The sequence below is a fragment of the Nerophis lumbriciformis genome, linkage group LG04 (genome assembly GCF_033978685.3).
Source record: "Nerophis lumbriciformis linkage group LG04, RoL_Nlum_v2.1, whole genome shotgun sequence".
In the NCBI taxonomy this organism is placed as follows: domain Eukaryota; kingdom Metazoa; phylum Chordata; class Actinopteri; order Syngnathiformes; family Syngnathidae; genus Nerophis; species Nerophis lumbriciformis.
The window spans coordinates 46,882,501-46,910,337 of NC_084551.2; the positions used below are offsets into that span (position 1 = coordinate 46,882,501).

At 40.5% G+C, this 27,837-nt stretch overlaps 2 protein-coding genes across 4 annotated transcripts in view; both read right to left on the bottom strand.

The window, feature by feature from the left end:
• Positions 1-5,161, bottom strand: part of glcci1b (glucocorticoid induced 1b) — an 85,135-nt gene extending 79,974 nt beyond the window's left edge. For 2 of the 3 annotated variants that reach the window (XM_061956342.2, XM_061956332.2), the window contains exons 1-2: positions 4,788-5,156; positions 4,328-4,648 (exon numbers count right to left, since the gene is read on the bottom strand). In XM_061956342.2, coding sequence (XP_061812326.1) covers positions 4,328-4,631 — 304 coding nt within the window. In that variant the 5' untranslated portion in view covers positions 4,632-4,648; positions 4,788-5,156. Of the gene's footprint in view, positions 1-4,327; positions 4,649-4,787 lie in introns of all 3 variants that reach the window. The other variant, XM_061956350.2, reaches the window with a different exon arrangement.
• Positions 5,162-12,744: 7,583 nt separating this feature from the next.
• mios (missing oocyte, meiosis regulator, homolog (Drosophila)) overlaps positions 12,745-27,837 on the bottom strand; it is a 73,406-nt gene continuing 58,313 nt past the window's right edge. The window contains exons 7-12 of the mRNA XM_061956319.2: positions 26,570-26,635; positions 26,331-26,489; positions 21,400-21,552; positions 20,772-20,976; positions 20,515-20,644; positions 12,745-14,025 (exon numbers count right to left, since the gene is read on the bottom strand). Of these exons, the coding sequence (XP_061812303.1) occupies positions 13,935-14,025; positions 20,515-20,644; positions 20,772-20,976; positions 21,400-21,552; positions 26,331-26,489; positions 26,570-26,635 (804 nt within the window). The 3' untranslated portion in view covers positions 12,745-13,934. The remainder of the gene's footprint in view (positions 14,026-20,514; positions 20,645-20,771; positions 20,977-21,399; positions 21,553-26,330; positions 26,490-26,569; positions 26,636-27,837) is intronic.

Sequence of the window (27,837 nt, forward strand, 5' to 3'; positions counted from 1 at the left end):
TCTTGCCACTTTTGCATCTTTGGGCCACTGGTGCAACTTGAATTCGTCCCTGTTCGTGTTGTTACACCCTCTGACAACACACCGACGAGGCATGATGTCTCCAAGGTACGGAAAACAGTCGAAAAAACGGAAAATAACAGAGCTGATTTGACTCGGTGTTTGTAATGTGTTTGAGAAAATGGCGGATTGCTTCCCGATGTGACGTCACAACGTCATCGCTCCGAGAGCGAATAATAGAAAGGCGTTTAATTCGCCAAAATTCACCCATTTAGAGTTCGGAGATCTGTTAAAAAAATATATGGTCTTTTTTCTGCAACATCAAGGTATATATTGACGCTTACATAGGTCTGGTGATAATGTTCCCCTTTAAACTTCTGACTAGGAACTTGGAAATTACAACAGCAATTTGTACTGGTGGCTGGAGCAATGCCAGTTTAAGCATTGTTGATGTGCCATTGAGCAAAATACCCACATTGCATGCACATGTAATGTGCATGCATACATATAATGAATGACTTAGAACAGGGATGTCAAACGTACGGCCCGAGGCCAGGTTTTACCCGGCCCGCGGGATGAGTTTGCTAAGTATAAGAATTAACCTGAAATTTTAGAATGAAAGAAACAGCTGTTCTAAATGTGTCCACTGGGTGTGGCAATAGCAATTCTTTGTATCTTTGTAGATGATGCTACATATGTACAAAAAAAACACAGGTTATTACAAACCCCGTTTCCATATGAGTTGGGAAATTGTGTTAGATGTAAATACAAACGGAATACAATGATTTGCAAATCCTTTTCAACCCATATTCAATTGAATGCAGTACAAAGACAAGATATTTGATGTTCAAACTCAAACTTTTTTTTTTTTTTTTGCAAATAATAATTAACTTAGAATTTCATGGCTGCAACACGTGCTAAAGTAGTTGGGAAAGGGCATGTTCACCACTGTATTACATCACCTTTTCTTTTATCAATACTCAAACGATTGGGAACTGAGAAAACTAATTGTTGAAGCTTTAAAAGTGGAATTCTTTCCCATTCTTGTTTTATGTAGAGCTTCAGTCGTTCAACAGTCTCTACTGTCGTATTTTACGCTTCATAATGCGCCACACATTTTCAATGGGAGACAGGTCTGGACTGCAGGCGGGCCAGGAAAGTACACGCACTCTTTTTTTACGAAGCCACGCTGTTGTAACACGTGCTGAATGTGGCTTGGTATTGTCTTGCTGAAATAAGCAGGGGCGTCCATGAAAAAGACGGCACTTAGATGGCAGCATATGTTGTTCCAAAACCTGTACCGTATTTTCCGCACTATAAGGCGCACCGGATTATTAGCCGCACCTTCTATGAATTACATATTTCATAATTTTGTCCACCAATAAGCCGCCCCGGACTATAAGCCGCGCCTACGCTGCGCTAAAGTGAATGTCAAAAAAAACGCTGCGCTAAAGTGAATGTCAAAAAAACAGTCAGATAGTTCAGTCAAACTTTAATAATATATTGAAAACCAGCGTTCTAACAACTCTGTCCCAAAATGTACGCAAATGTGCAATCACAAACATAGTAAAATTCAAAATGGTGTAGAGCAATAAATAGCAACATAATGTTGCTCGAACGTTAATGTCACAACACACAAAATAAACATAGCGCTCACCTTCTGAAGTTATTCTTCATTCGTAAATCCTTCGAATTCTTCGTCTTCGGTGTCCGAATTGAAAAGTTGCGCAAGCGTGGGATCCAAAAATGGCCGGCTCCGCCTCGTCGAAGTCATCGGATTCAGTGTCGCTGTTGTTGTGCAGCAGTTCTGTGAATCCTGCCTTCCGGAAAGCTCGGACCACAGTTGTGACCGAAACTATCTGCCCAGGCATTTACGATCCACTGGCAGATGTTGGCGTATGTCGACCGGCGCTATCTGCCCGTCTTAGTGAAGGTGTGTTCGCCTTCGGAGCTGTGTGAAAAAAGCCACCCGGCCTCTTCGCGTAAACTTCCCTTAACCACTCGCTCATCTTTTCTTCATCCATCCATCCCTTCGAGTTAGCTTTTATGATGACGCCGGCTGGAAAGGTCTCTTTTGGATGGGTGGAAGTTAGCATGGCAAGCTAGAACCACAGTGAAGGATGACTCCTCATTCCCTGTGGTGCGAATATTCACCGTACGTGCTCCCGTTCCACAGTGCAGTTCACAGGAATATCAGTTGCTGTGAAATACGGTAGTAATCCGTGTGCGGATGGAGAGATTGCGTCTTTTTATGATCCGGATCCTTGTCGCGTAGTAGGAGCCATTTTGTGGTCTTTACAGATGTAAACAGGAAATGAAACGTACGGTGATATCCGCGCGTTTTTTCTTCTTCTTCCGGGGGCGGGTGAAGCGCTTCCTGTTCTATGGGGGCGGGTGCTTTCCTTGGCGGTTGCTTGCGTAGAAGAAGAAGCGCTTCCTGTTCTACCGGGAAAAAAGATGGCGGCTGTTTACCGAAGTTGCGAGATCGAAACTTTATGAAAATTAATCGTAATAAAGCGCACCGGGTTATAAGGCGCACTGTTAGCTTTTGAGAAAATTTGTGGTTTTTAGGTGCGCCTTATAGTGCGGAAAATACGGTATGTACCTTTCAGCATTAATGGTGCCTTCACAGATGTGTAAGTTACCCATGCCTTGGGCACTAATACACCCCCCATACCATCACAGATGCTGGCTTTTGAACTTTGCGTCGATAACAGTCTGGATGGTTCGCTTCCCCTTTGGTCCGGATGACACGATGTCGAATATTTCCAAAAACAATTTGAAATGTGGACTCGTCAGACCACAGAACACTTTTCCACTTTGCATGAGTCCATCTTAGATGATCTCGGCGGCGTTTCTGGATGTTGTTGATAATTGGCTTTCGCTTTGCATAGTAGAGCTTTAACTTGCACTTACAGATGTAGCGACGAACTGTATTTAGTGACAGTGGTTTTCTGAAGTGTTCCTGAGCTCATGTGGTGATATCCTTTAGAGATTGATGTCGGTTTTTGATACAGTGCCGTCTGAGGGATCGAAGGTCACGGTCATTCAATGTCGGTTTCCGGCCATGCCGCTTACGTGGAGTGATTTCTCCAGATTCTCTGAACCTTTTGATGATATTACGGACCATAAATGTTGAAATCCCTAAATTTTTTGCAATTGCACTTTGAGAATCGTTGTTCTTAAACTGTTTGCTCACGCAGTTGTGGACAAAGGGGTGTACCTCGCCCCATCCTTTCTTGTGAAAGACTGAGCATTTTTTGGGAAGCTGTTTTTATACCCAACCATGGCACCCCCACCTGTTCCCAATTAGCCTGCACACCTGTGGGATGTTCCAAATAAGTGTTTGATGAGCATTCCTCAACTTTATCAATATTTATTGCCACCTTTCCCAACTTCTTTGTCACGTGTTGCTGGCATCAAATTCTAAAGTTAATGATTATTTGCAAAAAAAAAAAAGTTTATCAGTTTGAACATCAAATATGTTGTCTTTGTAGCATATTCAACTGAATATGGGTTGAAAATGATTTGCAAATCATTGTATTCCGTTTCCCAACTCATATGGAAACGGGGTTTGTACATATGTACAAAAAAAAACACATGTTAATACATCAGTCGAGGAAAATGATCAAACTACATATATAACACTGTAATTTGATTTTGCTATCATTTGTTTATCTTGATAGATTGCAAATTAACACCAAAAGAGTTGACTGATGAACATTATCACATAATTTATTCAGAAAATATAAATAACGATAAATAAAAATAGAATACTATTAACCGCAATATGTAAGTGTAAAAAAAAAACAAAAAAAAACATTATGATTTGTACAATTTCATTAAGTGCTTGTTCTATTTTTAAACAAAAGAAAACAATCTTCCATCCATCCATCCATTTTCTACCGCTTATTCCCTTTGGGGTCGCGGGGGGCGCTGGAGCCTATCTCAGCTACAATCGGGCGGAAGGCGGCGTACACCCTGGACAAGTCGCCACCTCATCGCAGGGCCAACATAGATAGACAGACAACATTCACACTCACATCCACACACTAGGGCCAATTTAGTGTTGCCAATCTTAAGTTGTCTTTATTATTAAGTTATCTTGCCGTGATTTGACCAGTCCGGCCCACTTGGGAGTAGATTTTTCTCCATGTGGCCCCAGATCTAAAATGAGTTTGACACCACTGACTTAGAATGTGTTAAGTATAGAAGTCAAATGATTGACATAACATCAGTATTGTTTTTTTTAACAATACTTTCATTTTAAACTACTTGCAGTTAAAGTTACAAAAGAACTTGGAACACATGGCATACTTGGTCATTGTACCTCTAGAAACAGGCGAGTCTGGCGGACAGGAGTCCCTGTTTTCTGGAGACAGTCTCTGCCTGGCAAGCCCACTTCCTGGGAGGAGAGTCGGGCTGGAAGGGGGGCTGGAGCCTCGGCTGCCCGCGGCCCCCCCGTGGATGTTGTGCGGCCGCGTCGGGCTGCTCTGGCCGCCGCGCAGGAGCTGGTAGGGCACGGTGGCACGGATGGGGTGCAGACGGCAGCTGGCGGCGTTGAGCGAGCCGGGGGAGCCCGCATTGCTGCGCCTCACCCTGGGCTGCTGGAGCGAGTTGCTGGGGGCTGCCATCCTTCCAAAGAGGACTCCTGGATGCGAGTCAAGTGTGTCGCCGCCAAGGAGCGCAAGATAAACAGTTAGCAACACACGCTAGCTTCCTCTTTTTCACTCCACTCTTTACGCTCGAAGAAAACAGCTCCGAGCGGCGTGGTTTGACGGCAAACTTACCTGTAAGTTACTTAAAAACGCCCACAAGCGCCGTAGTCATGCTACGAGAAGCTTAAAGTTGTATTTTGTACTTGTTTCAACCTTTAATGGAGGCTCAGCTGCGTCTTCCCCATCATGTCCAGTCTAAATGACTTGTTTCGGCCAGACTACGAGCTGACGTCTGGGGGCGGGCACAAGCGCCTGGTCCTGAGCTTGTGATTGGACAGGAGAGATGTACAGTATCGTTACTGATTGGTCCGAATGTATCTATTATGTGTACTTTTAGCCAATCACAGCAGAGAGGAACTCTTACTATGTGGAAAGTTTTTGTTTTTCTTGATGCCGGAGTGGGAAATTACCTTGAAAACTGGGAGTATATGGCTTTGATTTGATCATCATTGACAAGAACTAGATATGTAACAGCCGATAAATGCTTTAAAATGTAATATCGGAAATTATCGGTATAGTTTTTTTAATTTATTAAATCAACATAAAAAACACAAGATACACTTACAATTAGTGCACCAACCCCCCAAAAAAACCCTCCCCCATTTACACTCATTCACACAAAAGGGTTGTTTCTTTCTGTTATTAATATTCTGGTTCCTACATTATATATCAATATATATCAATACAGTCTGCAAGGGATACAGTCCGTAAGCACACATGATTGTGCGTGCTGCTGGTCCACTAATAGTACTAACCTTTAACAGTTAATTTTACTCATTTTTATTAATTACTAGTTTCTATGTAACTGTTTTTAAATTGTTTTACTTTCTTTTTTATTCAAGAAAATGTTTTTAATTTATTTATCTTATTTTATTTTATTAATTTTTTTTAAAATGACCTTATCTTCACCATATCTGGTTGTCCAAATTAGGCATAATAATGAGTTAATTCCACGACTGTATATATCGGTATCGGTAATTAAGAGTTGGACGATATCGGAATATCGAATATCGGCAAAAAAAGCTATTAACGGACATCCCTAACAAGAACCTTACGTTCATCTAAACCAGAGGTGTCCAACGTGCGGCACGGGGGCCATTTGCGGACCGCAACACTTTCTAAAAAGACTATAAAAAAGGAAAACATTAAAAAAAAGTGGAATATAAGAGCATACAGATTAAATCAGTGGTTCTTAACCTTGTTGGAGGTACCGAACCCCACCAGTTTCATATGCGCATTCTCCGAACCCTTCTTTAGTGAAAAATAAAATGTTTTTTTTCAAATTCAAGACAAAGTTATATGTTTTTGGTAACACTTTAGTATGGGGAACATATTCTAAGTCAGTGGTTCTCAACCTTTTTTGAGTGATGTACCCCCTGTGAAATTTTGTGTAATTCAAGTACCGGTACCCCCTAATCAGAGCAAAGCATTTTTGGTTGAAAAAAAGAGATAAAGAAGTAAAATACAGCACTATGTCATCAGTTTCTGATTTATTAAATTGTATAACAGTGCAAAATATTGCTAATTTTTAGTGGTCTTTCCTGAACTATTTTGAAAAAAGATACGTTTTTATTTATATTTACAAAGGATTTTTGAATTGTTGCTATTTTTAGAATATTTAAAAAAAATCTCACCTACCCCTTGGCATACTTTCAAGTACCCCAAGGGGTACGTGTACCCCCATTTGAGAACCACTGTTCTAAGTAACAAAGACTTAATTTAGAGTTATTTGGTTAGGGTTAGGGTTAGAGGGTTAGGGCCAGGGTTAGAGGGTGAGGGTTATAATGAGGCCATGCCGAATAAGGCATCAATAAGTACTTAATAATGACTAGTTAAGAGCCAATATGTTACTAATTTGCATGTTAATAAGCAACTAATTAATGGTGAATATGTTCCCTATACTAAAGTGTTACCATGTTTTTATACTGGTGCACAAAATGAACCGTGCATGAACATCACCTTGTTCAAAGAACAAAACCAACACAGTGCATAAACTCACAACAAATTACACACCTGCAAATCAATCTGACTTCTGCTGTTGCCGTATCCGTAATACGCCGATAGGGAGAAGTTTTTATTTACACGATGAGTCAGGTGTGTTTTGACCTCCGCCGAACCCCTGAGCCCTAGGGTTCGATCGAACCCAGGTTAAGAACCACTGGATTAAATGTAACGAGAAAAAGTTGCAATGTTGACTCTAACACAAGGCTTCTCCAATTTCTTTCACCTAATGCCACCTCAGAAAACACTTGGCTATCCAAGTACCACCTTAATTTTTTTTTTGATTGATTGAGACTTTTATTAGTAGATTGCACAGTACAGTACATATTCCGTACAATTGGCCACTAAATGGTCAGTTTTTCAACTTGTTTAAGTCGGGATCCACGTAAATCAATTCATGGTAATGTCGGCAATAACCAACATTAAAATACAGTAGGCCTAAGTATTCATTAAAAACAAGGCAGAGGTTTTATTTAGCCAATCACACCAGAGAGGAACTCTTACTATGTGGAAAGTTTTGTCTTTCTTGATGCCGAAGTGGGAAATTACCTTGAATACTGTTGAATATATGGCTTTGATTTTATCATCATTGACAAGAACCTTACATTCATCCAAACCAGGGGTGTCCGACGTGCGGCACGGGGGCCATTTGCGGACCGCAACACTTTCTAAAAAGACTATAAAAAAGGAAAACATAAAAAAAGGTGGAATAAAAGAGAATGCAGATTAAATGTAACGAGAAAAAGTTGCAATGTTGACTCTAATATAGTGGTTCTTAACCTGGGTTTGATCGAACACTAGGGGTTCGGTGAGTCGGCCTCAGGGGTTCGGCGGAGCTTCCACCGCGGAGGTCAAGACACACCCGACTCATCGTGTAAAAAACAACTTTTCCCTATCGGCGTATTATGGATACCCCCAAACAATGTTCCCTCTAATTTTCCATACGCGTGAGCAAACGCAAAAACTCCTTGAGCATTCCGTGGAGCACATGTGAGCGACGTCAGACGTGCACATTCACTGTGGCCACACAAGCAGCACACCTGTCCCAAACCTGACTAAATACAAATTAAATGTTTTATTATAATTAAATGACAGCAGTCATTTCCATGAGATTATTTTCTAATATAAATGTTTTGGCCCACTTACAATGACAATAACAAAACATATTGTTTTTCATGAGCTGTGTACTCTGGGTGGGGACCTGCTTTGGAAATAATTCGTAGCCCTTTCAGATATCGCATTTAGTTCCCACTTAAACATTCACATGTTGCACAATGAGATGTAAACATGGGATCGTGCGTACATGTAACTTTCTGTCTGTAAAATATATCTTTATTAGTATTTCTTTAATATAATATCATTTCATGATTAATATTTATAAATTAAGATTAAATTAAGAAAAAAAGTATTTTATTTTTCACTAAAGAAGGGTTCAGTGAATAAGCATATGATTCCGTACAATTGACCACTAAATGTTAACACCCGAATAAGTTTTTCAACTTGTTTAAGTCGGGGTCCACGTAAATCAATTCATGGTAATGTCGGTAATAACCAACATTAAAATACAGTAGGCCTAAGTATTCATTAAAAACAAGGCAGAGGTTTTATTTAGCCAATCACACCAGAGAGGAACTCTTACTATGTGGAAAGTTTTGTTTTTCTTGATGCCGGATTGGGAAATTACCTTGAATACTGTAAGTATATGACTTTGATTTCTTAATCATTGACAAGAACTTACGTTCATCTAAACCAGATGTGTCCGACGTGCGGCCACAGCTAATTTTTACCCATACTTGCCAACCCTCCCGAATTTTCCGGGAGACTCCAGAATTTCAGTGCCTCTCCTGAAAATCACCCGGGACAACCATTCTCCCGAATTTCTCCCGATTTCCAGCCGGACAACAGGCACGCCCCCTCCAGGACCGTGCAGACCTGAGTGAGGACAGCCTGTCGTCACGTCCGCTTGGCCAACCAAAAAGTAACCACAGAACATAGTGTTCTGTGGTTACTTTTTGGTTGGCTGACGGTTTACGTTGTATTGCGCACCCTGACGGCAAATGTGGGAGTCGGTTCTGAAGTATGAAGTAAAGAGACTAACTTCATCACCTCGCCTGGTTATTGACTCCAACCCAGAATATTACACTGCCCATACCTATGCTCCTTCAAAGGCTGTGCTACTGGCTGCAAAGCATTGCACTTTTAAATACAACAATGAGTAGAGAGGAGTGTTATGTGTGTGTATATGTGTAAATAAATGAACACTGAAATTCAAGTATTTCTTTTATTTATATGTATATATATAATAAAATACATATATATATAGCCAGAATTCACTGAAAGTCAAGTATTTCTTTTATTTATTTATTTATATATATATATATATATATATATATATATATATATATATATATATATATATATATATATATATATATATATATATATATATATATATAATAAAAGAAATACTTGAATTTCAGTGAATATATATATATATATATATATATATATATATATATATATATATATATATATATATATATATATATATATATATATATATATATATAAATAAAAGAAATACTTGAATTTCAGTGAATTCTAGCTATAAATATACTCCTCCCCCCTTAACGCCCACCTCCAAATCTCCTAAATTTGGAGGTCTCAAGGTTGGCAAGTATGTTTTTACCGCAACGCAACACTTTCTAAAAAGACTGTAAAAAAGGAAAACATAAAAAAAGGTGGAGTTTGCATGTTCTCCCCGTGACTGCGTGGGTTCCCTCCGGGTACTCCGGCTTCCTCCCACCCCCAAAAACATGCACCCGGGGATAGGTTGATTGGCAACACTAAATTGGCCCTAGTGTGTGAATGTTGTCTATCTGTGTTGGCCCTGTGATGAGGTGGCGACTCGACCAGGGTGTACGCCGCCTTCCGCCCGAATGCAGCTGAGATAGGCTCCTGCACCTCGTGCGACCCCAAAAGGGACAAGCGGTAGAAAATTTATGGATGGAATAAAAGAGCATACAGATTAAATGTAATGAGAAAACGTTGCAATGTTGACTCTAATACAAGGGTTCTCCAACTTTTTCCACGTACCACCTTAATAACCAACATTAAAATACGGTAGGCCTAAGTATTCATTAAAAACAAGGCAGAGGTTTTATTTAACGAGTATATTTAAAATGTATAGCCAACTGTAACATTACACACAGTTTGAACAGTAATACTGTGTTTGAATATAGAAAAATAAAACACTGTACCTTAATCAAGTGACTATTTGGTGTACCACTAGATAGAGCCCGCCTACTACAGTTTGAGAATCACTGCTCTAATAACATAAAGATGTTTTTTTTCTTTGAAACGGTCATTGATAAAAAAAATAAAAAATAATAATAATAAATAATTCATAAAAACCAATGCTTGAAGGAGCAATTACTTCACATCAAATTTTTGGGGGCCTGAAATACTGCATATTTTGTGTTTTTGCCATAAAAAAGTTTTATATGACCAAAAGGGCATAAAACAAAAAAAACATTAAAAACGTATAATCGACAGATGTTAATTTATTAAACGGTAAGTAATCTAGACATAATTATTGATTACTATTCAAATCCAGAATAAGATTACTAATTCAGTGGTAATATTAAAGTGGTGGAAAAGTTGGGCTGCAAAGTCATAACGGTACCCCTAATTTAAGATATCTAAAAGTTTAATTGCTGCAAATTTGAATTATTGACAATGGATTATACTCTTGAAGTGACCTCAGCACAGCATTCACTTATATGACCCAATCCGAACAACCTTTCCCACTTCTGGCGTAAATAACAACACAAAAAATCAACATACATGGTCACTCATAACACAACCTGCTCACTGAACTTTGTGGAAAATATAAAAGGAAACATGCAATCACAACACATAATTCAAAATTAAACCTATTTAAATCCCCTGCAATGCATGATGGGAAAAAATGTGAAACACTTTCTCCACCCTTATCCATGTTTAGAGCCTTTTAGATATTTGACATGTCTGATTGATTACAAAACTTTAATGAGGTCGTCACGGAAGTAAGAGCAGGAGTCAAACTTTCACATACTCTTAGTATCCAATTATTATATATATTTTTTAGCCACAAAGTCAAAAAGTTTGGACATCCCTGCTGCAGGCCATTGCTATTCCAGGTCATTACGGTAGGCTTCAAATCCTAATTCTTCATCAACAACTGTAAAACTGCGCCTACCATGTTTCTTCTACAAACCCTGTTTCCATAAGAGTTGGGAAATTGTGTTAGATGTAACGGAATACAATGATTTGCAAATCTTTTTCAACCCATATTCAGTTGAATGCACTACAAAGACAACATATTTGATGTTCAAACCCATAAACTTTATTTTTTTTTGCAAATAATAATTAACTTAGAATTTCATGGCTGCAACACATGCCAAAGTAGTTGGGAAAGGGCATGTTCACCACTGTGTTACATGGCCTTTCCTTTTAACAACACTCAGTAAACGTTTGGGAACTGAGGAGACACATTTTTTAAGCTTCTCAGGTGGAATTCTTTCCCATTCTTGCTTGATGTACAGCTTAAGTTGTTCAACAGTCCGGGGGTCTCCGTTGTGGTATTTTAGGCTTCATAATGCGCCACACATTTTCAATGGGAGACAGGTCTGGACTACAGGCAGGCCAGTCTCGTACCCGCACTCTTTTACTATGAAGCCACGTTGATGTAACACGTGGCTTGGCATTGTCTTGCTGAAATAAGCAGGGGCGTCCATGGTAACGTTGCTTGGATGGCAACATATGTTGCTCCAAAACCTGTATGTATCTTTCAGCATTAATGGCGCCTTCACAGACGTGTAAGTTACCCATGTCTTGGGTACTAATACACCCCCATACCATCACAGATGCTGGCTTTTCAACTTTGCGCCTATAACAATCCGGATGGTTCTTTTCCTCTTTGGTCCGGAGGACACGACGTCCACAGTTTCCAAAAACAATTTGAAATGTGGACTCGTCAGACCACAGAACACTTTTCCACTTTGTATCAGTCCATCTTAGATGAGCTCAGGCCCAGCGAAGCCAACGGCATTTCTGGGTGTTGTTGATAAACGGTTTTCGCCTTGCATAGGAGAGTTTTAACTTGCACTTACAGATGTAGCGACCAACTGTAGTTACTGACAGTCGGTTTCTGAAGTGTTCCTGAGCCCATGTGGTGATATCCTTTACACACTGATGTCGCTTGTTGATGCAGTACAGCCTGAGGGATCGAAGGTCACGGGCTTAGCTGCTTACGTGCAGTGATTTCTCCAGATTCTCTGAACCCTTTGATGATATTACGGACCGTAGATGGTGAAATCCCTAAATTCCTTGCAATAGCTGGTTGAGAAAGGTTTTTCTTAAACTGTTCAACAATTTGCTCACGCATTTGTTGACAAAGTGGTGACCCTCGCCCCATCCTTGTTTGTGAATGACTGAGCATTTCATGGAATCTACTTTTATACCCAGTCATGGCACCCACCTGTTCCCAATTTGCCTGTTCACCTGTGGGATGTTCCAAATAAGTGTTTGATGAGCATTCCTCAACTTTATCAGTATTTATTGCCACCTTTCCCAACTTCTTTGTCACGTGTTGCTGGCATCAAATTCTAAAGTTAATGATTATTTGCAGAAAAATAAATGTTTATCAGTTTGAACATCAAATATGTTGTCTTTGTAGCATATTCAACTGAATATGGGTTGAAAATGATTTGCAAATCATTGTATTCCGTTTATATTTACATCTAACACAATTTCCCAACTCATATGGAAACGGGGTTTGTAGTCGAGGTTTGTTTTAGTTTTCATGCCCTTTCATTGTGGTCATTTTCTTTTTCTTTGGCCTTCAGCTACCCTGTCAAATTCCTCATTCAACCGATTGCATTCATGATTACGGGCTATTTATTGAGAAAGATGAAGTGATACAACAAATGAAAAATAGCAGCGGAGACAATCATGCAATAGTGGACCTTGACTCATCAGTCAACAATTAACTGTTTTATAAGGAGTTTTATTTGTTATGTAATCATGGAAAACTCAACTGTTGGTTGAGCTTTAATGTGTGACCGCATACTCGGGGGGGGGGGGGTCACAATTCCATTTGTCTGAATTTGTTCAAAAGGCATAAAGAATCAAAAACAAAAGGGTGAATTTCCCTTTTTTTTTCCGGGGGCACTACACAATTTGCCAATTTGTCAGCCCGTACTCCGTAACAGTAGACTAAAGGCCATGCAGGGCCGTGAAAGAGCCGTACAGTAGCTCGTGGCCCAAACACCTCCTCCATGACTAAGTGATTTAGCTCTGACAATGCCTTCTTGGGTTGGTGACAGAGAAAGAAAGGAAAAACATTTACAATACGGCTAAGTCCTCCCCGCGAGCAGACGGTGCCCGTCCTTGGCTCGAGGATTGGTATGCATAGTGTTGGGGGGGGGACTGAAAGAGAGAGAGGGCAGGGTGGTGTATGTCGGAGGGAGCCTCTGTCTGTACTCTCGCCCGTTGTTTGAGTCAATAGTGTTCCGGCAGCTGAGCTTCTGTATGGGTGCAAGGGGGCGGGGGGCAATTTGGATGGTCTTGTCAAGAGTGCCGAGCAGCTGCTGTTTTCTGGGGAGCTTCTTTTCATGGACCACAGGCCTGGAGTGGGCCGCTTAATGCAGGCGCACCCTCCCTGTCCCCTCCGTTTCTACCCCTACCCCTTCAAAATGGCAGATAAAGAGAAGGAACATGAAGAGAGCCAGGCAGTAGTTGTAAAAGTACGCTATTCCCTCCCCGTCACCCTGGGTACCGTCCTTCAGCCCAAGCTATGTTTTTGTGAGGTATGACGATCTTTTCAACAACAACAAAAAAAACAGTTAATTAAATAGAATGTTAAGAAAAAAAGAGCAGCTCTGATGTGTTTGGCACCTATAATCACATTTTAACTACTCAAAAGTATGAGTGGCGATTATTGCTTATTGACGACGATAAAAACCAAAAAGCCTGATTGAGGTTAGACTAGAGCTAAAACCCCTGAGAGGGATTTTGTTGGGTTTTCTCCCAGCGATTCAGTCGCGCTCTTTCCCTTCTTGATACCGGACTCGTGTCGTAGCGTGACAAGAACTAGACAGTAACAAAAGGCGGCCCACTTGAGGGGAGGTCGCGGCACCGCCCGTCGTCTCAGGCTTCCTGGAGGTTCTGTCGTGTTTAGCTGCTGTCCGAGGGTGCCAGGTTCCCTGTGGTGTCCAGCTGCATGCATTTGCACGTGCACGCCGACACGGGGCACTCTGTGTGGTCTCTACAAAAGGTGATGATAGAACACAGAAAATGTTATATTCAGTACGGAAGCAGAGGTAAAATGTGTGTATATTATGTATTTCTGTCACTACAAACCCCAAACCCAGTGAAGTTGGCACGTTGTGTAAATCGTAAATTAAAAACTAAATATCGGTACAATGATTTGCAAATCCTTTTTCAACCTATATTCAATTGAATAGACTGCAAAGACAAGATATTTAACATTCGAACTGGAAAACTTTGTTATGTTTTGCAAATATTAGCTCATTTGGAATTTGATGCCTGCAACATGTTTCAAAAAAGCTGGCACGAGTGGCAAAAAAGACTGAGAAAGTTGAGGAATGTTCATCAAACACTTATTTGGAACATCCCACAAGTAAACAGGCTAATTGGGAACAGGTGGGTGCCATGATTGAGTATAAAAGCAGCTTCCATGAAATGCTCAGTCATTCACAAACAAGGATGGGGCGAGGGTCACCACTTTGTCAACAAATGCGTGCGCAAATTGTCGAACAGTTTAAGAACATTTCTCAACGAGCTATTGCAAGGAATTTAGGGATTTCACCATCTACGGTCCGTAATATCATCAAAAGGTTCAGAGAATCTGGAGAAATCACTGCACGTGACATTACGGACCTTCGATCCCTCAGGCGGTACTGCATCAAAAAGCGACATCAGTGTGTAAAGGATATCACCACATGGGCCCAGGAACACTTCAGAAAACCACTGTCAGTAACTACAGTTGGTTGCTACATCTGTAAGTGCAAGTTAGAACTCTACTATGCAAAGCGAAAGCCATTTATCAACAGCACCCAGAAACGCCGCCGGCTTCGCTGGGCCCGAGCTCATCTAAGATGGACTGATGCAAAGTGGAAAAGTGTTCTGTGGTCTGACGAGTCCACATTTCAAATTGTTTCTGAAAACTGTGGACGTCGTGTCCTCCGGACCAAAGAGGAAAAGAACCATCCGGATTGTTATATGCGCAAAGTTGAAAAGCCAGCATCTGTGATGGTATGGGGGTGTGTTAGTGCCCAAGGCATGGGTAACTTACACATCTGTGAAGGCACCATTAATGCTGAAAGGTACATACAAGTTTTGAAGCAACTTATGTTGCCATCATGGACGCCCCTGCTTATTTCAGCAAGACAATGCCAAGTCACGTGTTACAACAGTGTGGCTTAATAGTAAAAGAGTGCGGCTACTAGACTGGCCTGCCTGTAGTCCAGACCTGTCTCCCATTGAAAATTTGTGGCGCAATATTAAGCCTAAAATACCACAATGGAGACCCCGGACTGTTGAACAACTTAAGCTGTACATCAAGCAAGAATGGGAAAGTATTCCACCTGAAAAGCTTCAAAAATTGGTCTCCTCAGTTCCCAAACGCTTACTGAGTGTTGTTAAAAGGAAAGGCCATGTAACACAGTGGTAAAAATGCCCCTGTGCCAATGTGTTGCTGCCATTAAATTCTAAGTTAATGATTATTTGCAAAAACAATTATGTTTCTCAGTTGGAACATTAAATATCTTGTCTTTGCAGTCTATTCAATTGAATATTAGTTGAAAAGGATTTGCAAATCATTGTATTCTGTTTTTATTTACGAATTACACAACGTGCCAACTTCACTAGTTTTGGGTTTTGTATTGTTATTCTATCCTGTCAAAGGACGTAAACTTATGTATACTTAAGAATAGTCAATGTAGAGTTTGTATCGCATGATTGTGTGAATAAAACAACACAATCCCAGTGAACATGTCCAAATAGTAGGGGCTTAACAGTATTGCTGTTTTAAAGTCCTCACAATAATGCCATGATGGAAATTGTGTGTGTTTTTTTTGGGGGGGCCCTTTAGCATTGGTCTGGTCTGAAACTAAACTACATCTCCCAGAATCCTCTGCGCAGCGCAGGGCCGACAGGGTCGCGGCGTGGACCCCGTATGAAGTGTGTTTGTAGTAGATGAGAAGAATTGTTGTTGTTTTTTTGGGACATTTCCTAAAAATTCATCAAAATCTCTCCGTAACTGTTTGAGTCATGATAAACAAACACTGTCGTAAAAAAAGTGGACAAAAATGACCACTGTGGAGGACAGTAAAAGTTGAACAATATTGTTTTACACTGGATTTTTACATTGTCCCTTTTTTTATATATATATATTTGCTTGAAACAGTGGATGTTTCCACACAATTTTTTGCACTTAAAACACATTTGTAGTAATAAATATGATTAGAACATTTGAGCATTATTTTTGTGTTCAATTACAGTAAGTGTGTTTATCGTAAACATTCCTGCCACTTCATTTTACACTTTGTGGCATTTTAGGTCGTTTTTGGGACACATATCACAATAATATTGTACCGTGGCCTTAATACCGTGATAATATCATTCCGTGAGATTTTGATACTATTACATCCCTCCCAAATAGTGTGGTTAGTGTGCATTTTTATTGTGATCATGGTTATCTAGCACTGCCTTAATCCTCTTGGACTTGAGCTGCACATTCTGTTACTGCAATCTCCCCTGCTCCCCCATGATGACATCCCTGATGAAACTGCTTGATGTTACATCTCGTGCACTCCACCTTTCTTCCTTCCGCCTGAGGATGCCTCAAGCATAGAGGAAGCATGGTAGGCCACTCATCTTTTACAGCAAGGCACTTGCCATCTTGTAGGAGTACTTGGGCTCCTTATCATGTTAGAAAACGGTCTTGTGGCCTACATTCTGCTTCACAATGTCAATACATGTTGGAATTAATCTTTCCCCTCAATAACCTGCAGCTCCCCAGTGCTAGCAGCCCTCATGCACACTATCACCAACATGTTTGACTGTAAAAGACACAATTATCTTGCTACTCACTTGTGTTGCCAGCCATTTACACAATAATGGCTGTGTGTTGACATACCTTAAGTAGATAGTAACTATGTGCTGCTATACAAAGTGTACACATTCTACACTAAACTATATTATCTCTATTGTATTGTCCCTTGAGAAGAAACTGGAGTAATAATTCCTGCTGACATGTACAAACCCTGTTTCCATATGAGTTGGGAAATTGTGTTAGATGTAAATATAAACGGAATACAATGATTTGCAAATCCTTTTCAACCCATATTCAATTGAATGCACTATAAAGACAAGATATTTGATGTTCAAACTCATAAACTTAATTTTTTTTTTGCAAATAATAATTAACTTAGAATTTCATGGCTGCAATACGTGCCAAAGTAGTTGGGAAAGGGCTTGTTCACCACTGTGTTACATCACCTTTTCTTTTAACAACACTCAATAAACGATTGGGAACTGAGGAAACTAATTGTTGAAGCTTTGAAAGTGGAATTCTTGTTTTATGTAGAGCTTCAGTCGTTCAACAGTCCGGGGTCTCCGCTGTCGTATTTTACGCTTCATAATGCGCCACACATTTTCGATGGGAGACAGGTCTGGACTGCAGGCGGACCAGGAAAGTACCCGCACTCTTTTTTTACGAAGCCACGCTGTTGTAACACATGCTGAATGTGGCTTGGCATTGTTTTGCTGAAATAAACAGGGGCGTCCATGAAAAAGACAGCGCTTAGATGGCAGCATGTCTTGTTCCAAAACCTGTATGTACCTTTCAGCATTAATGGTGCCTTCACAAATGTGTAAGTTACCAATGCCTTGGGCACTAATACACCCCCATACCATCACAGATGCTGGCGTCTAAAACCGTCTGGATGGTTTGCTTCCCCTTTGGTCCGGATGACACGATGTCGAATATTTCCAAAAACAATTTGAAATGTGGACTCGTCAAACCACAGAACACTTTTCCACTTTGCATGAGTCCATCTTAGATGATCTCGGGCCCAGAGAAGCCGGCGGCGTTTCTGGATGTTGTTGATAAATGGCTTTCGCTTTGCATAGTAGAGCTTTAACTTGCACTTACAGATGTAGCGACGAACTGTATTTAGTGACAGTGGTTTTCTGAAGTGTTCCTGAACCCATGCGGTGATATCCTTTAGAGATTGATGTCGTTTTTTGATACAGTGCCATCTGAGGGATCGAAGGTCACGATCATTCAATGTTGGTTTCCGGCCATGCCGCTTACGTGGAGTGATTTCTCCAGATTCTCTGAACCTTTTGATGATATTATGGACCGTAGATGTTGAAATCTCTAAATTTCTTGCAATTGCACTTTGAGAAATGTTCTTAAACTGTTTGCTCACGCAGTTGTGGACAAAGGGGTGTACCTCGCCCCATCCTTTCTTGTGAAAGACTGAGCATTTTTTGGGAAGCTGTTTTTATACCCAATCATGGCACCCACCTGTTCCCAATTAGCCTGCACACCTGTGGGATGTTCTAAATAAGTGTTTGATGAGCATTCCTCAACTTTATCAGTATTTATTGCCACCTTTCCCAACTTCTTTGTCACGTGTTGCTGGCATCAAATTCTAAAGTTAATGATTATTTGCAAAAAAAATTATTTTATCAGTTTGAACATCAAATATGTTGTCTTTGTAGCATATTCAACTGAATATGGGTTGAAAATGATTAGCAAATCATTGTATTTCGTTTATATTTACATCTAACACAATTTCCCAACTCATATGGAAACGGGGTTTGTAAAAGGGTAAATCACTTTTGGGATATACTCTACATCACAGGTGTCAAACTCAAGGACCTAGGGCCAGATCTGGCCCACCAACTTGGCCCCTCAACATCATTTACAGGGGCCCTTAAGTCATTTAAACTAGTCCACCACATTATTTGATGTGGCCCGCCATATTATTGTCATGTGGTCCGCTGCGCCATATAATGTGGTCCGCTACGTTGTTTAAAATGGTCCACTGTATCATTTAATGCGGTCCGCTTTATCAATTAATGTAGCCCACCACATCATTTAATGTGGTCCGCTATATCATTTAATGTGGTCCGCTACATCATTTTATGTGGCCCACCACCTCATTTTATGTGGTCCAGCACATAATTTAATGTGGCCCGCCATATAATTTTTATGTGACCCACCACCTCATTTTATGAGGTCCACCACATGTATTTTGGATTGCCGTGGCTCGAACAATAGCGCGGCCGTGCCAGCAACTTGAGGGTTGCCGGTTCGATTCCAGCTTCCCGCCATCCTAATCACGGCCGTTGTGTCTTGGGCAAGACACTTTACCCACCTTGCTCCCAGTGGCACCTGCACTGGTGTATGAATGCGCAGGACTCCCTTGAAAAATAGATTCTTAATCTCAATGGGACTTTCCTGGGTCAATAAAGGTTAAAAATAATAATAATAATAATAATAATAATAATAATAATAATAATAACAACAATTAGAGATGTCCGATAATGGCTTTTTTTCCGATATCCGATATTCCCCAACTCTTAATTACCGATTCCGAAATCAACCGATACCGATATATACAGTCGTGGAATTAACACATTACTATGCCTAATTTTGTTGTGATGCCCCGCTGGATGCATTAAACAATGTAACAAGGTTTTCCAAAATAAATCAACTCAAGTTATGGAAAAAAATGCCAACATGGCACTGCCATATTCATTATTGAAGTCACAAAGTGCATTATTTTTTTTAACATGCCTCAAAACAGCAGCTTGGAATTTGGGACATGCTCTCCCTGAGCGAGCATGAGGAGGTTGAGGTGGGCGGGGTTGAGGTGGGGGGGTTAGGGGTACCGGGGGGTGTATATTGTAGCGTCCCGGAAGAGTTAGTGCTGCAAGGGGTTCTGGGTATTTGTTCTGTTGTGTTTATGTTGTGTTACGGTGCGGATGTTCTCCCAAAATGTGTTTGTCATTCTTGTTTGGTGTGGGTTCACAGTGTGGCGCATATTTGTAACAGTGTTAAAGTTGTTTATACGGCCAGCCTCAGTGTGACTCGTATGGCTGTTGACCAAGTATGCCTTGCATTCAGTTGTGTGTGTGAAAAGCCGTAGATATTATGTGACTGGGCCGGCACGCAAAGGCAGTGCCTTTAAGATTTATTGGCGCTCTGTACTTCTCGTCCGTGTACACAGCAGCGTTTTGAAAAGTCATACATTTTACTTTTTGAAACCGATACCGATAATTTTGAAACCGATACCGATAATTTCCGATATTACATTTTAAAGCATTTATCGGCAGTCCGACATTATCGGACATCTCTAACAACAATAATAATGTGGTCCTCCACGTCATTATTGTGGCCCGCCATGTCATTAAATGTTGTCTGCCACATCATTAAGTTTGGCCCGTGTAAAGCTGGAAATAATAAAGCACTTTCTCGCTAAATGTATTGTCTTTCAAATATCTGCTATCAATCTGTTAGTAAAACATATACTAATAATGAAAATAAGTTGTGCATGCGAACTGTGCAACAAGGCTATTATACGTTGATATTCATATACTGCATATTCACTGTGACAGGCGGCCTAATGAGGGCCACATTCATTGCAATGTGTCCCTCAATCAAAACGAGTTTGACAGCCCTGCTCTACATAAACCTAAGAAAGCATTGGTGTCCCACCTGAACCAGCTGAGCATGTGACCTGCATGGCCACCGTGGCGACAGTTATGACACCAGGTGAACCAGTTGTTAAACTGAGCTAGTTTGTTCTCTCTTGTCAAGTCGACCTTCTCGTCCGACTTCCCCGTTCCTGCCAAGTAAAAGAGTCAATATTAACCGTCGGTTAGCCACACTGTTATTGTAAAAGTGGACGGGCCACTGAACTCTGTCATCATGTCCTCCGTGCTCATTTAACCACTGGGGCCGGCTCACACTACCTGGACAGTTGGACACAGGCGTCCCCATGTTCATGAGGCACAGAGCGCAGCGTGGCAGCGGCTTTCTGCAGCCGGGGCAACTGGTGACCTTTGACTTGGTGGGCGAGCCGCTGACGCCATACTGGCTGAAGCCGCGGCCCTGGTGAGGCATGGCCGAGCAGCTGTACGAGATGGACTTGCCGCAGAAGTTGCAGCTCACAAACACCTGCGGCGCCAGAGCAAACACAAAGGTCGCTTGATAAGGGACGCTGGAGCGTGGAAGGAAAAAGCGACGTGCCGACCATCTGGCTGGGGTTCACTCTTAGGCAAGATAAGAATTAGATAATCCAGCAGTAATCCCAACCGTTTTTAACTGTGATTACTCATGCTGCCATAACAGCAGCATTAGCGTACTTCTCCTTTAAGGCAATCTTGGGGGTTGACTGAATAAATGTTTAAATAAAACATTCCAGAAAAGGAAGGGACAAACAGATCGACTTGGCTATGTTAAACTCAACATGCTGACTACAGGGTTTTGTTACAAGGATCAAGTCAAGGGCTACAGTACTGCTGCTATCAAAAAATATTGACAAAAAAAAAAGGGATTGGAAGCTGAATCACGCCCACCTCTTACAAGAACAGGACTCACCTGGGCAAGGGGTTTGGAGCTGGGGTCCAGTTTGCCTCGATGGATGTCGAACTCGGCCCGCTTGTGCCAGAACCTCCACGCGTCCAGAAGGTTACGGTAGTTCTCGATCCAGCACTGGACTCTAGGGTCCTTCAGTACCTCGCCTGGGGAACTCTGAAGGGAGGGGCAGTTGTCTAAATTACAGTATGTGCAAATGAGGCACACAGCTCTTAATTAGAGATGCCGATAAATGCGTTAAAATGTAATATCGGAAATTATCGGTATCGTTTTTTTTATTATCAGTATCGTTTGTTTTTTTTTTTTGTTTTTTTAATTAAATCAACATAAAAAAACACAAGATACACTTACAATTAGTGCACCAACTCAAAAAACCTCCCTCCCCTATTTACACTCATTCACACAAAAGGGTTGTTTCTTTCTGTTATTAATATTCTGGTTCCTACATTATATATCAATATATATCAATACAGTCTGCAAGGGATACAGTCCGTAAGCACACACGATTGTGCGTGCTGCTGGTCCACTAATAGTACTAACCTTTAACAGTTAATTTGACTAATTTTCATTAATTACTAGTTTCTATGTAACTGTTTTTATATTTTTTTACTTTCTTTTTTATTCAAGAAAATGTTTTTAATTTATTTATCTTATTTTATTAATTTTTTTTAAAAGTACCTTATCTTCACCATACCTGGTTGTCCAAATTAGGCATAAAATAATGTGTTAATTCCACGACTGTATATATCGGTTGATATCGGTATCGGTAATTAAAGAGTTGGACAATATCGGCAAAAAGTCATTATCGGACATCCCTACTCTTAATCAATCAATAAATCAATGAAAGGTTTGACTTTCGAGTCCTGAGATGTCCCCAAATCTTCAATATTCATCTTAGAGAAACATTTTTTCTCAAATTTCAGACACCACACAGAGATTTGGCGCTATTTTTCTTTTAAACTCATTACAATAGGACTGTCTATAAATACAGCAGGGAAGTAACTATGAACGATATAATAATAAACCTCGGTACAAATCCTGACGGTTAGTATTACCGTTTTAAAATGAAATTATCGTAAAACCGTGATAGATAACATTTTGATAAATTTAAAGACTAGTGATACTGCTAATTTACCGGAGAAGCATGCTAGCGATGGCTAATTGGCTTGCTTAAATGCTAAGACGAATACGAGAGACATTAATGTCTTTCCCCATTAAGAAACGACATACCCCAATATAAACTTGTACAAACATTGCTGTATGGGAAAATAAACTATTAATTTTTCTACATTAAATATAGAGACTGTGCTCTACTCAAAGGAACATAAACCGGAAGTGATGCGCCCCCCCAAAAAAACACTAACACTAAAAACACTCTAAAACCTTTACAAATTAAAATGGAAGAAAATAAACATATTCAAACACATTCCAATAAAAATATTATGGCTCGTAAGAAGCCAGAACCAACACGCCAGATTGTAGTCATCTGGAGACATGTCATAATGAAATTCAACAATGGATGCCCTGCAACTTCCTGCATCTTAACACGAAGAAAACAGTTATCGGTCCTGCTGACTCAGGCACTTGTTTAAGAATACCACATTGAAATTCCATAATAAAACATCTATACAAAACCACTCGGTGAAGAATCTCTGCATTATTTTCGACCCAACTCTCTTGTTTAAGCTGCACACATTAAGAGTGTTGCTAAAACAGCCTTTTTAAATCTCCTTAATATCGCTAAAATCCGTCCCATTTTGTCAATCAGTGACGCCGAGATCATTATTCATGCGTTCGTTGCATTTCATCTTGATTAATGTAACATATTATTTTCGGGTCTCCTCATATATTAAAAGGTTAAAGTTGCTTCAAAATGCAGCTGCTAGACTTTTGATTAGGACAAGAAAGTCTGATCATATTACCCCTATTCTGGCCCACCTGCACTGGCTCTCGGTACACTTAAGATGAGACTTTAAAAGGTTTTATTACTTATGTACAATATTAAACGATTTAGCACCATCGTATCTTGCTGATAGTTTTGTACCCTACCTTCCAAGAATGCTGGCTTACCAGTGATTCTCAGAGCCCAAAAAAGTCTGCAGGCTCTAGTCATTTCTAGACGGGCTCTCGTACTCTGGCATGCAACTGTTAGAGATGTCACCTCGGTAGAAGCATTTACCGTATTTTCCGCACTATAAGGCGCACCGGATTATAAGGCGCACCTTCAATGAATGGCCTATTTTAAAACTTTGTTCATATATAAGGCGCACCGCATTATAAGGCGCACCGCATTATAAAGCGCATAGAATAGACGCTACAGTAGAGGCTGGGGTTGCGAGACCTGTTGTGGCTCAATATTGGTCCATATATAAAGCGCACCGGATTATAAGGCGCACTGTCAGCTTTTGAGAAAATTGGAGGTTTTTAGGTGCGCCTTATAGCGCGGAAAATACGGTAACTCACATCTTAAAACTCATCTCTATACTGTAGCTTTTAAATACTCTGTTTTAGACCAGTTGACCTGCCACTTCTCTCTGTTTTGCCCCCCTGTTCTTCCAGGAGAGGTTACCAGATGGCCACGGATAATCCCTGGAAAGGTACCAGTCTGGAGGACGTGCTAGCTGTTTTAAGTTATGACCTAACGTGGACCACTCCTCCATGACCTGGATGGAGACCTCCTTCAACCCTCTGCTTGCCGCCAACGGACTGGACTCTCACATGATCATGAAAGATGTCATTGTGGTTTGTGCAGTCCTTCAAGGCACCTGTGATTAAATGCTATATAAACACACTTTGATTGACTGAGAAGAATATTTAATATGTCTTCTACCAATTAAGTATATTGTGTGAATCAATTTCATTTATTTTTTTATAAATAAAACCTGGTTCAAAGATTGCAGTGTGTGTATAAGTAATTTTTGAGCACAATCTACAATACCGTGATAATAATGATATCTGTAATACTTCTGGTCACAATAACTGTGATGTAAAATGTTCATATGATTACATCCCTAGAATATAGCTTGTTGCTACAACTCCTCAAAATAGATGGCATTGTAGACCTGCTTCACACTTTATACTTTATGTACCTAGTAGAGATGCGCGGTTTGCGGACACAACCGCGGAGTCCGCGGATAAACCGCGGGTCGGGCGGGTAAAAATAGATTTTAAATAGATGCGGGCGGTTGGCGGTTGAACCAATTCGGAAATATATATACATAGTTAAATGTTGTTACCCACATACGAAAAATGAGCAGCACTCTTTGAAACAGTCAATTGTTCATCAGGCACCACGTCCCAGCAACAAATGGAGCAAGTGAGCGCTCCTTCAGCGCAGCAGGGCGCATTTTAGAGGCCAGGCGCTCTCGCATGAATCCTGGCACTGTAGATGCCATTTTATTCCTGCATGGTGCTAACAAAAAAAAAAGTAAGTAGACATACGGTTGGATATGTTAAACGAATTAGTCTACGTTACCTATAGACTATACCAAATAAGCCCATGTCTACCGGTAACCTATATTGAGTTCGGTCAGCTAAATAATTTTGATGGTTACGTGTTGTTTGGGCGCACTACAATGCAAAGGAATAAGGCAATTGCGTTGTTTATTGTGGGTTTTTTCTATTCGAGATATACTACTATGTGTGAATAATTATTTAGCCTCGCTTTCAAGTGAAGCCCATCTCCGATTGGCGACAATGTAAGGATATTTTTACTGCTTTGTTTGTCGCGACCGTCTATTTTCATTATAATTCAAGTTTGATGATAAAGTGCAGTCTGATGGGTTTGATTTCCCCCCTTCAGCTATTTGCCTTGGCCAATAAGTTGCAGGTAATTTATTATTATTATTTATTTAATTTATTTTTGTTTAAATAGAGATGACATACATATGTTATTGTATAATTTAAGTTTGTGCGCGTGATTGACAGCCTAAGGCTTATGAGGCACATTTTTTTTTTTTTTTTTAATTTCAACTTAAAAACGTATGAGCCTATGCCTACAACATAGGCTATGTGTTTATCTTTATTTTCCTGCCTGTCGTTGACAATGGAGATTGTCTGATATTTTGTCATGGCTGCAGATCAATCAATAAAGGTTAATCTTTGTCGCGAAATTGTTCACTGTTTCACTGTGCACCACGCCCTCGTCCCTATTTGAGCATTATAACGTTAACAAGTTAATATTCGTTGAAATAAATTCAGAACATTTTTTTTACCTAACGAAAATATAGGCCTAGTCTTTCTAAAACATTTGTTTAACTTCTTAAAAGCCTCGTTCTGCTTGCTGCAACAGCGCACACAAAGTGTGAGGAACGCACTATCTGAGGGCATTGGCAACAATAGTCAACACTTTCTTAATGGAAATGACAATAATATTATAATAATGATAAATAATATTATCACGCATTAATATCTCTTAGCCACGAATGCGTGGCCAAGAGATGCGTGGCACACATTGAATGTCTCTGCTGCATTGGATCAGTCTCCTTTCTTTAACAGGCAAAGGCTTTATAACCTCACTAATGCCTTGCATCGTCTATATTAGATATATAACAACGGGCGGGTGCGGGCGGGTGTGGTTTTGATAAAATGTTGGTTCGGGTGATGGCGGATGGTTGACGACTTTTGTGATGCGGTTGCGGATGAAATATTTGCCTATCCGCGCATCTCTAGTACCTAGACTGCCGGAGAATAAGAAGCAAAACAGGAGGGATCAATGTTTATTACATCTGTCAGGGTATTGAGAACCCTCTAGATTCTGTTTTTCAAAAAAGCGACGACCAAAAAAATCGAGCAACTTTTTCTGGTGTTATTAATGACTTATAGAGACTCAAACGTCATTTCTAAATGAGCAGCCTTTTGCCCACTTTAATTAATTTAATTACCTTCTCTGTGAGTATTTGCCATATAACTGCATTGCATGTGTATTTTTGTACCTTGAGCATGCAGAAGCTAGCAGTCTGGACATCTCCCGTTCGGTCCACGTAACTCTCCATGAGGTCCACGCCGTCCTTGGTCAGCCCCGTCAGCAGGATACCCTCCAGGTTTCCCGCCTCCTTCATCTCACTGGTCAGCTTGTCAACATAGCGAGGAAGCTGCGACCCCCAGAAAAACTCACAATGACATGGGGTCCACTAAGTGTGCCTGTCTTGATGAAATGTAACGATGATGTCACCTGAGCGTCGCTGAGGAACATGGAGGCGAAGGCAGCGCGGTCACGCACCGCCACGCTGCTCTCATACTGAAAGTCAAGAAGTAAAACTCAGCTTTTGATTGCATTCCAAATATAGTCAGTGTTTCTCATGCATTAGTGTATATTAATAGCAGTGACGTGCAGTCAGGGGAGGCAGGTGAGGCGGGGCCTCACGTGCCATCAAGGAAAGAAAAAAAATGTAAAAAGAAAAAAAATGTATTAAATTGTTATATGTATCCAGTGATTATACTATCAAGTTATTTTTCATTTAACTTCACCAGTTTTAGATTATTTTTATTCAAAACCGCTGAATTTTCACATTTGCCGTTCAAATACTGAGAAGAGACTTGCGGTGATCAGCAGCCAGTTGAGCCTCACCATGGATTGCGCAATGACTCGGCTAACTGCTGGCCTGCTGTGCAGTGAGACCGTATTGCTACATTAATTATATTATACATTTCCATAGTTTAGTTAGCTGAGGTATATAATGTACAGTGTATTTTGTCAACAACTGTATGTGTGTAACGCATTTCTTGTGCTGAGCAATTATAAAACGGCTGCGAAGACGCACTGGCAGAGGCTCGCAGTAATCCCGCCTCATGGTGGTAGAGGGCGCTAGTGATCCCAGAGATCATTTTTGCGACTACTCGGCTGCAGAAGAAGTGACAACAAGCAGCAACAGTTAGCAGCGATCGTTTATTGTTTCCTCTCGCCTGGACTTTTAACATGGAGGATTACATATCTAAAATAAAACAGTTTTCTAAACTGGACTTTCAATCGAAGCAGGAGGTAATAATTAAAGGAAGATCTCCATCGAGACAGAGAGACTTTTAAAAATGAAGAAAGATAAGGAAGACTTCTATAAACAAGTTATCGATGCTTTTGTTTTTGTTACGATCCGCTGCACGGATCATAGTTTGTTTATGTTTCTCGTCACATATGTTTTCAGCACATTTGATTTTGTTTGTGTTCAGTTGCCATGTCAGCTGATTACTTTCACCTGCCTCTGGTTAGTGTTCGGGACGCGCACCTGTTGCCCGGGCACTAATCAGAGGGCTATTTAGTCTTTGCTCTGGCCTCACTCTGTCTGGCTTCGTAGTTTGTTCCCATACAACTGTTAACGACTACTTTGATTCTGCTAGCTTTTCACGCTATGCTATTTTTTCCTGCTAGCTCCCACGCTAGTCCTTTTGTTTTGCCTTTTGTGCTACATGCATGTTTTTTGTTTATCCATCATATGATTTATATTT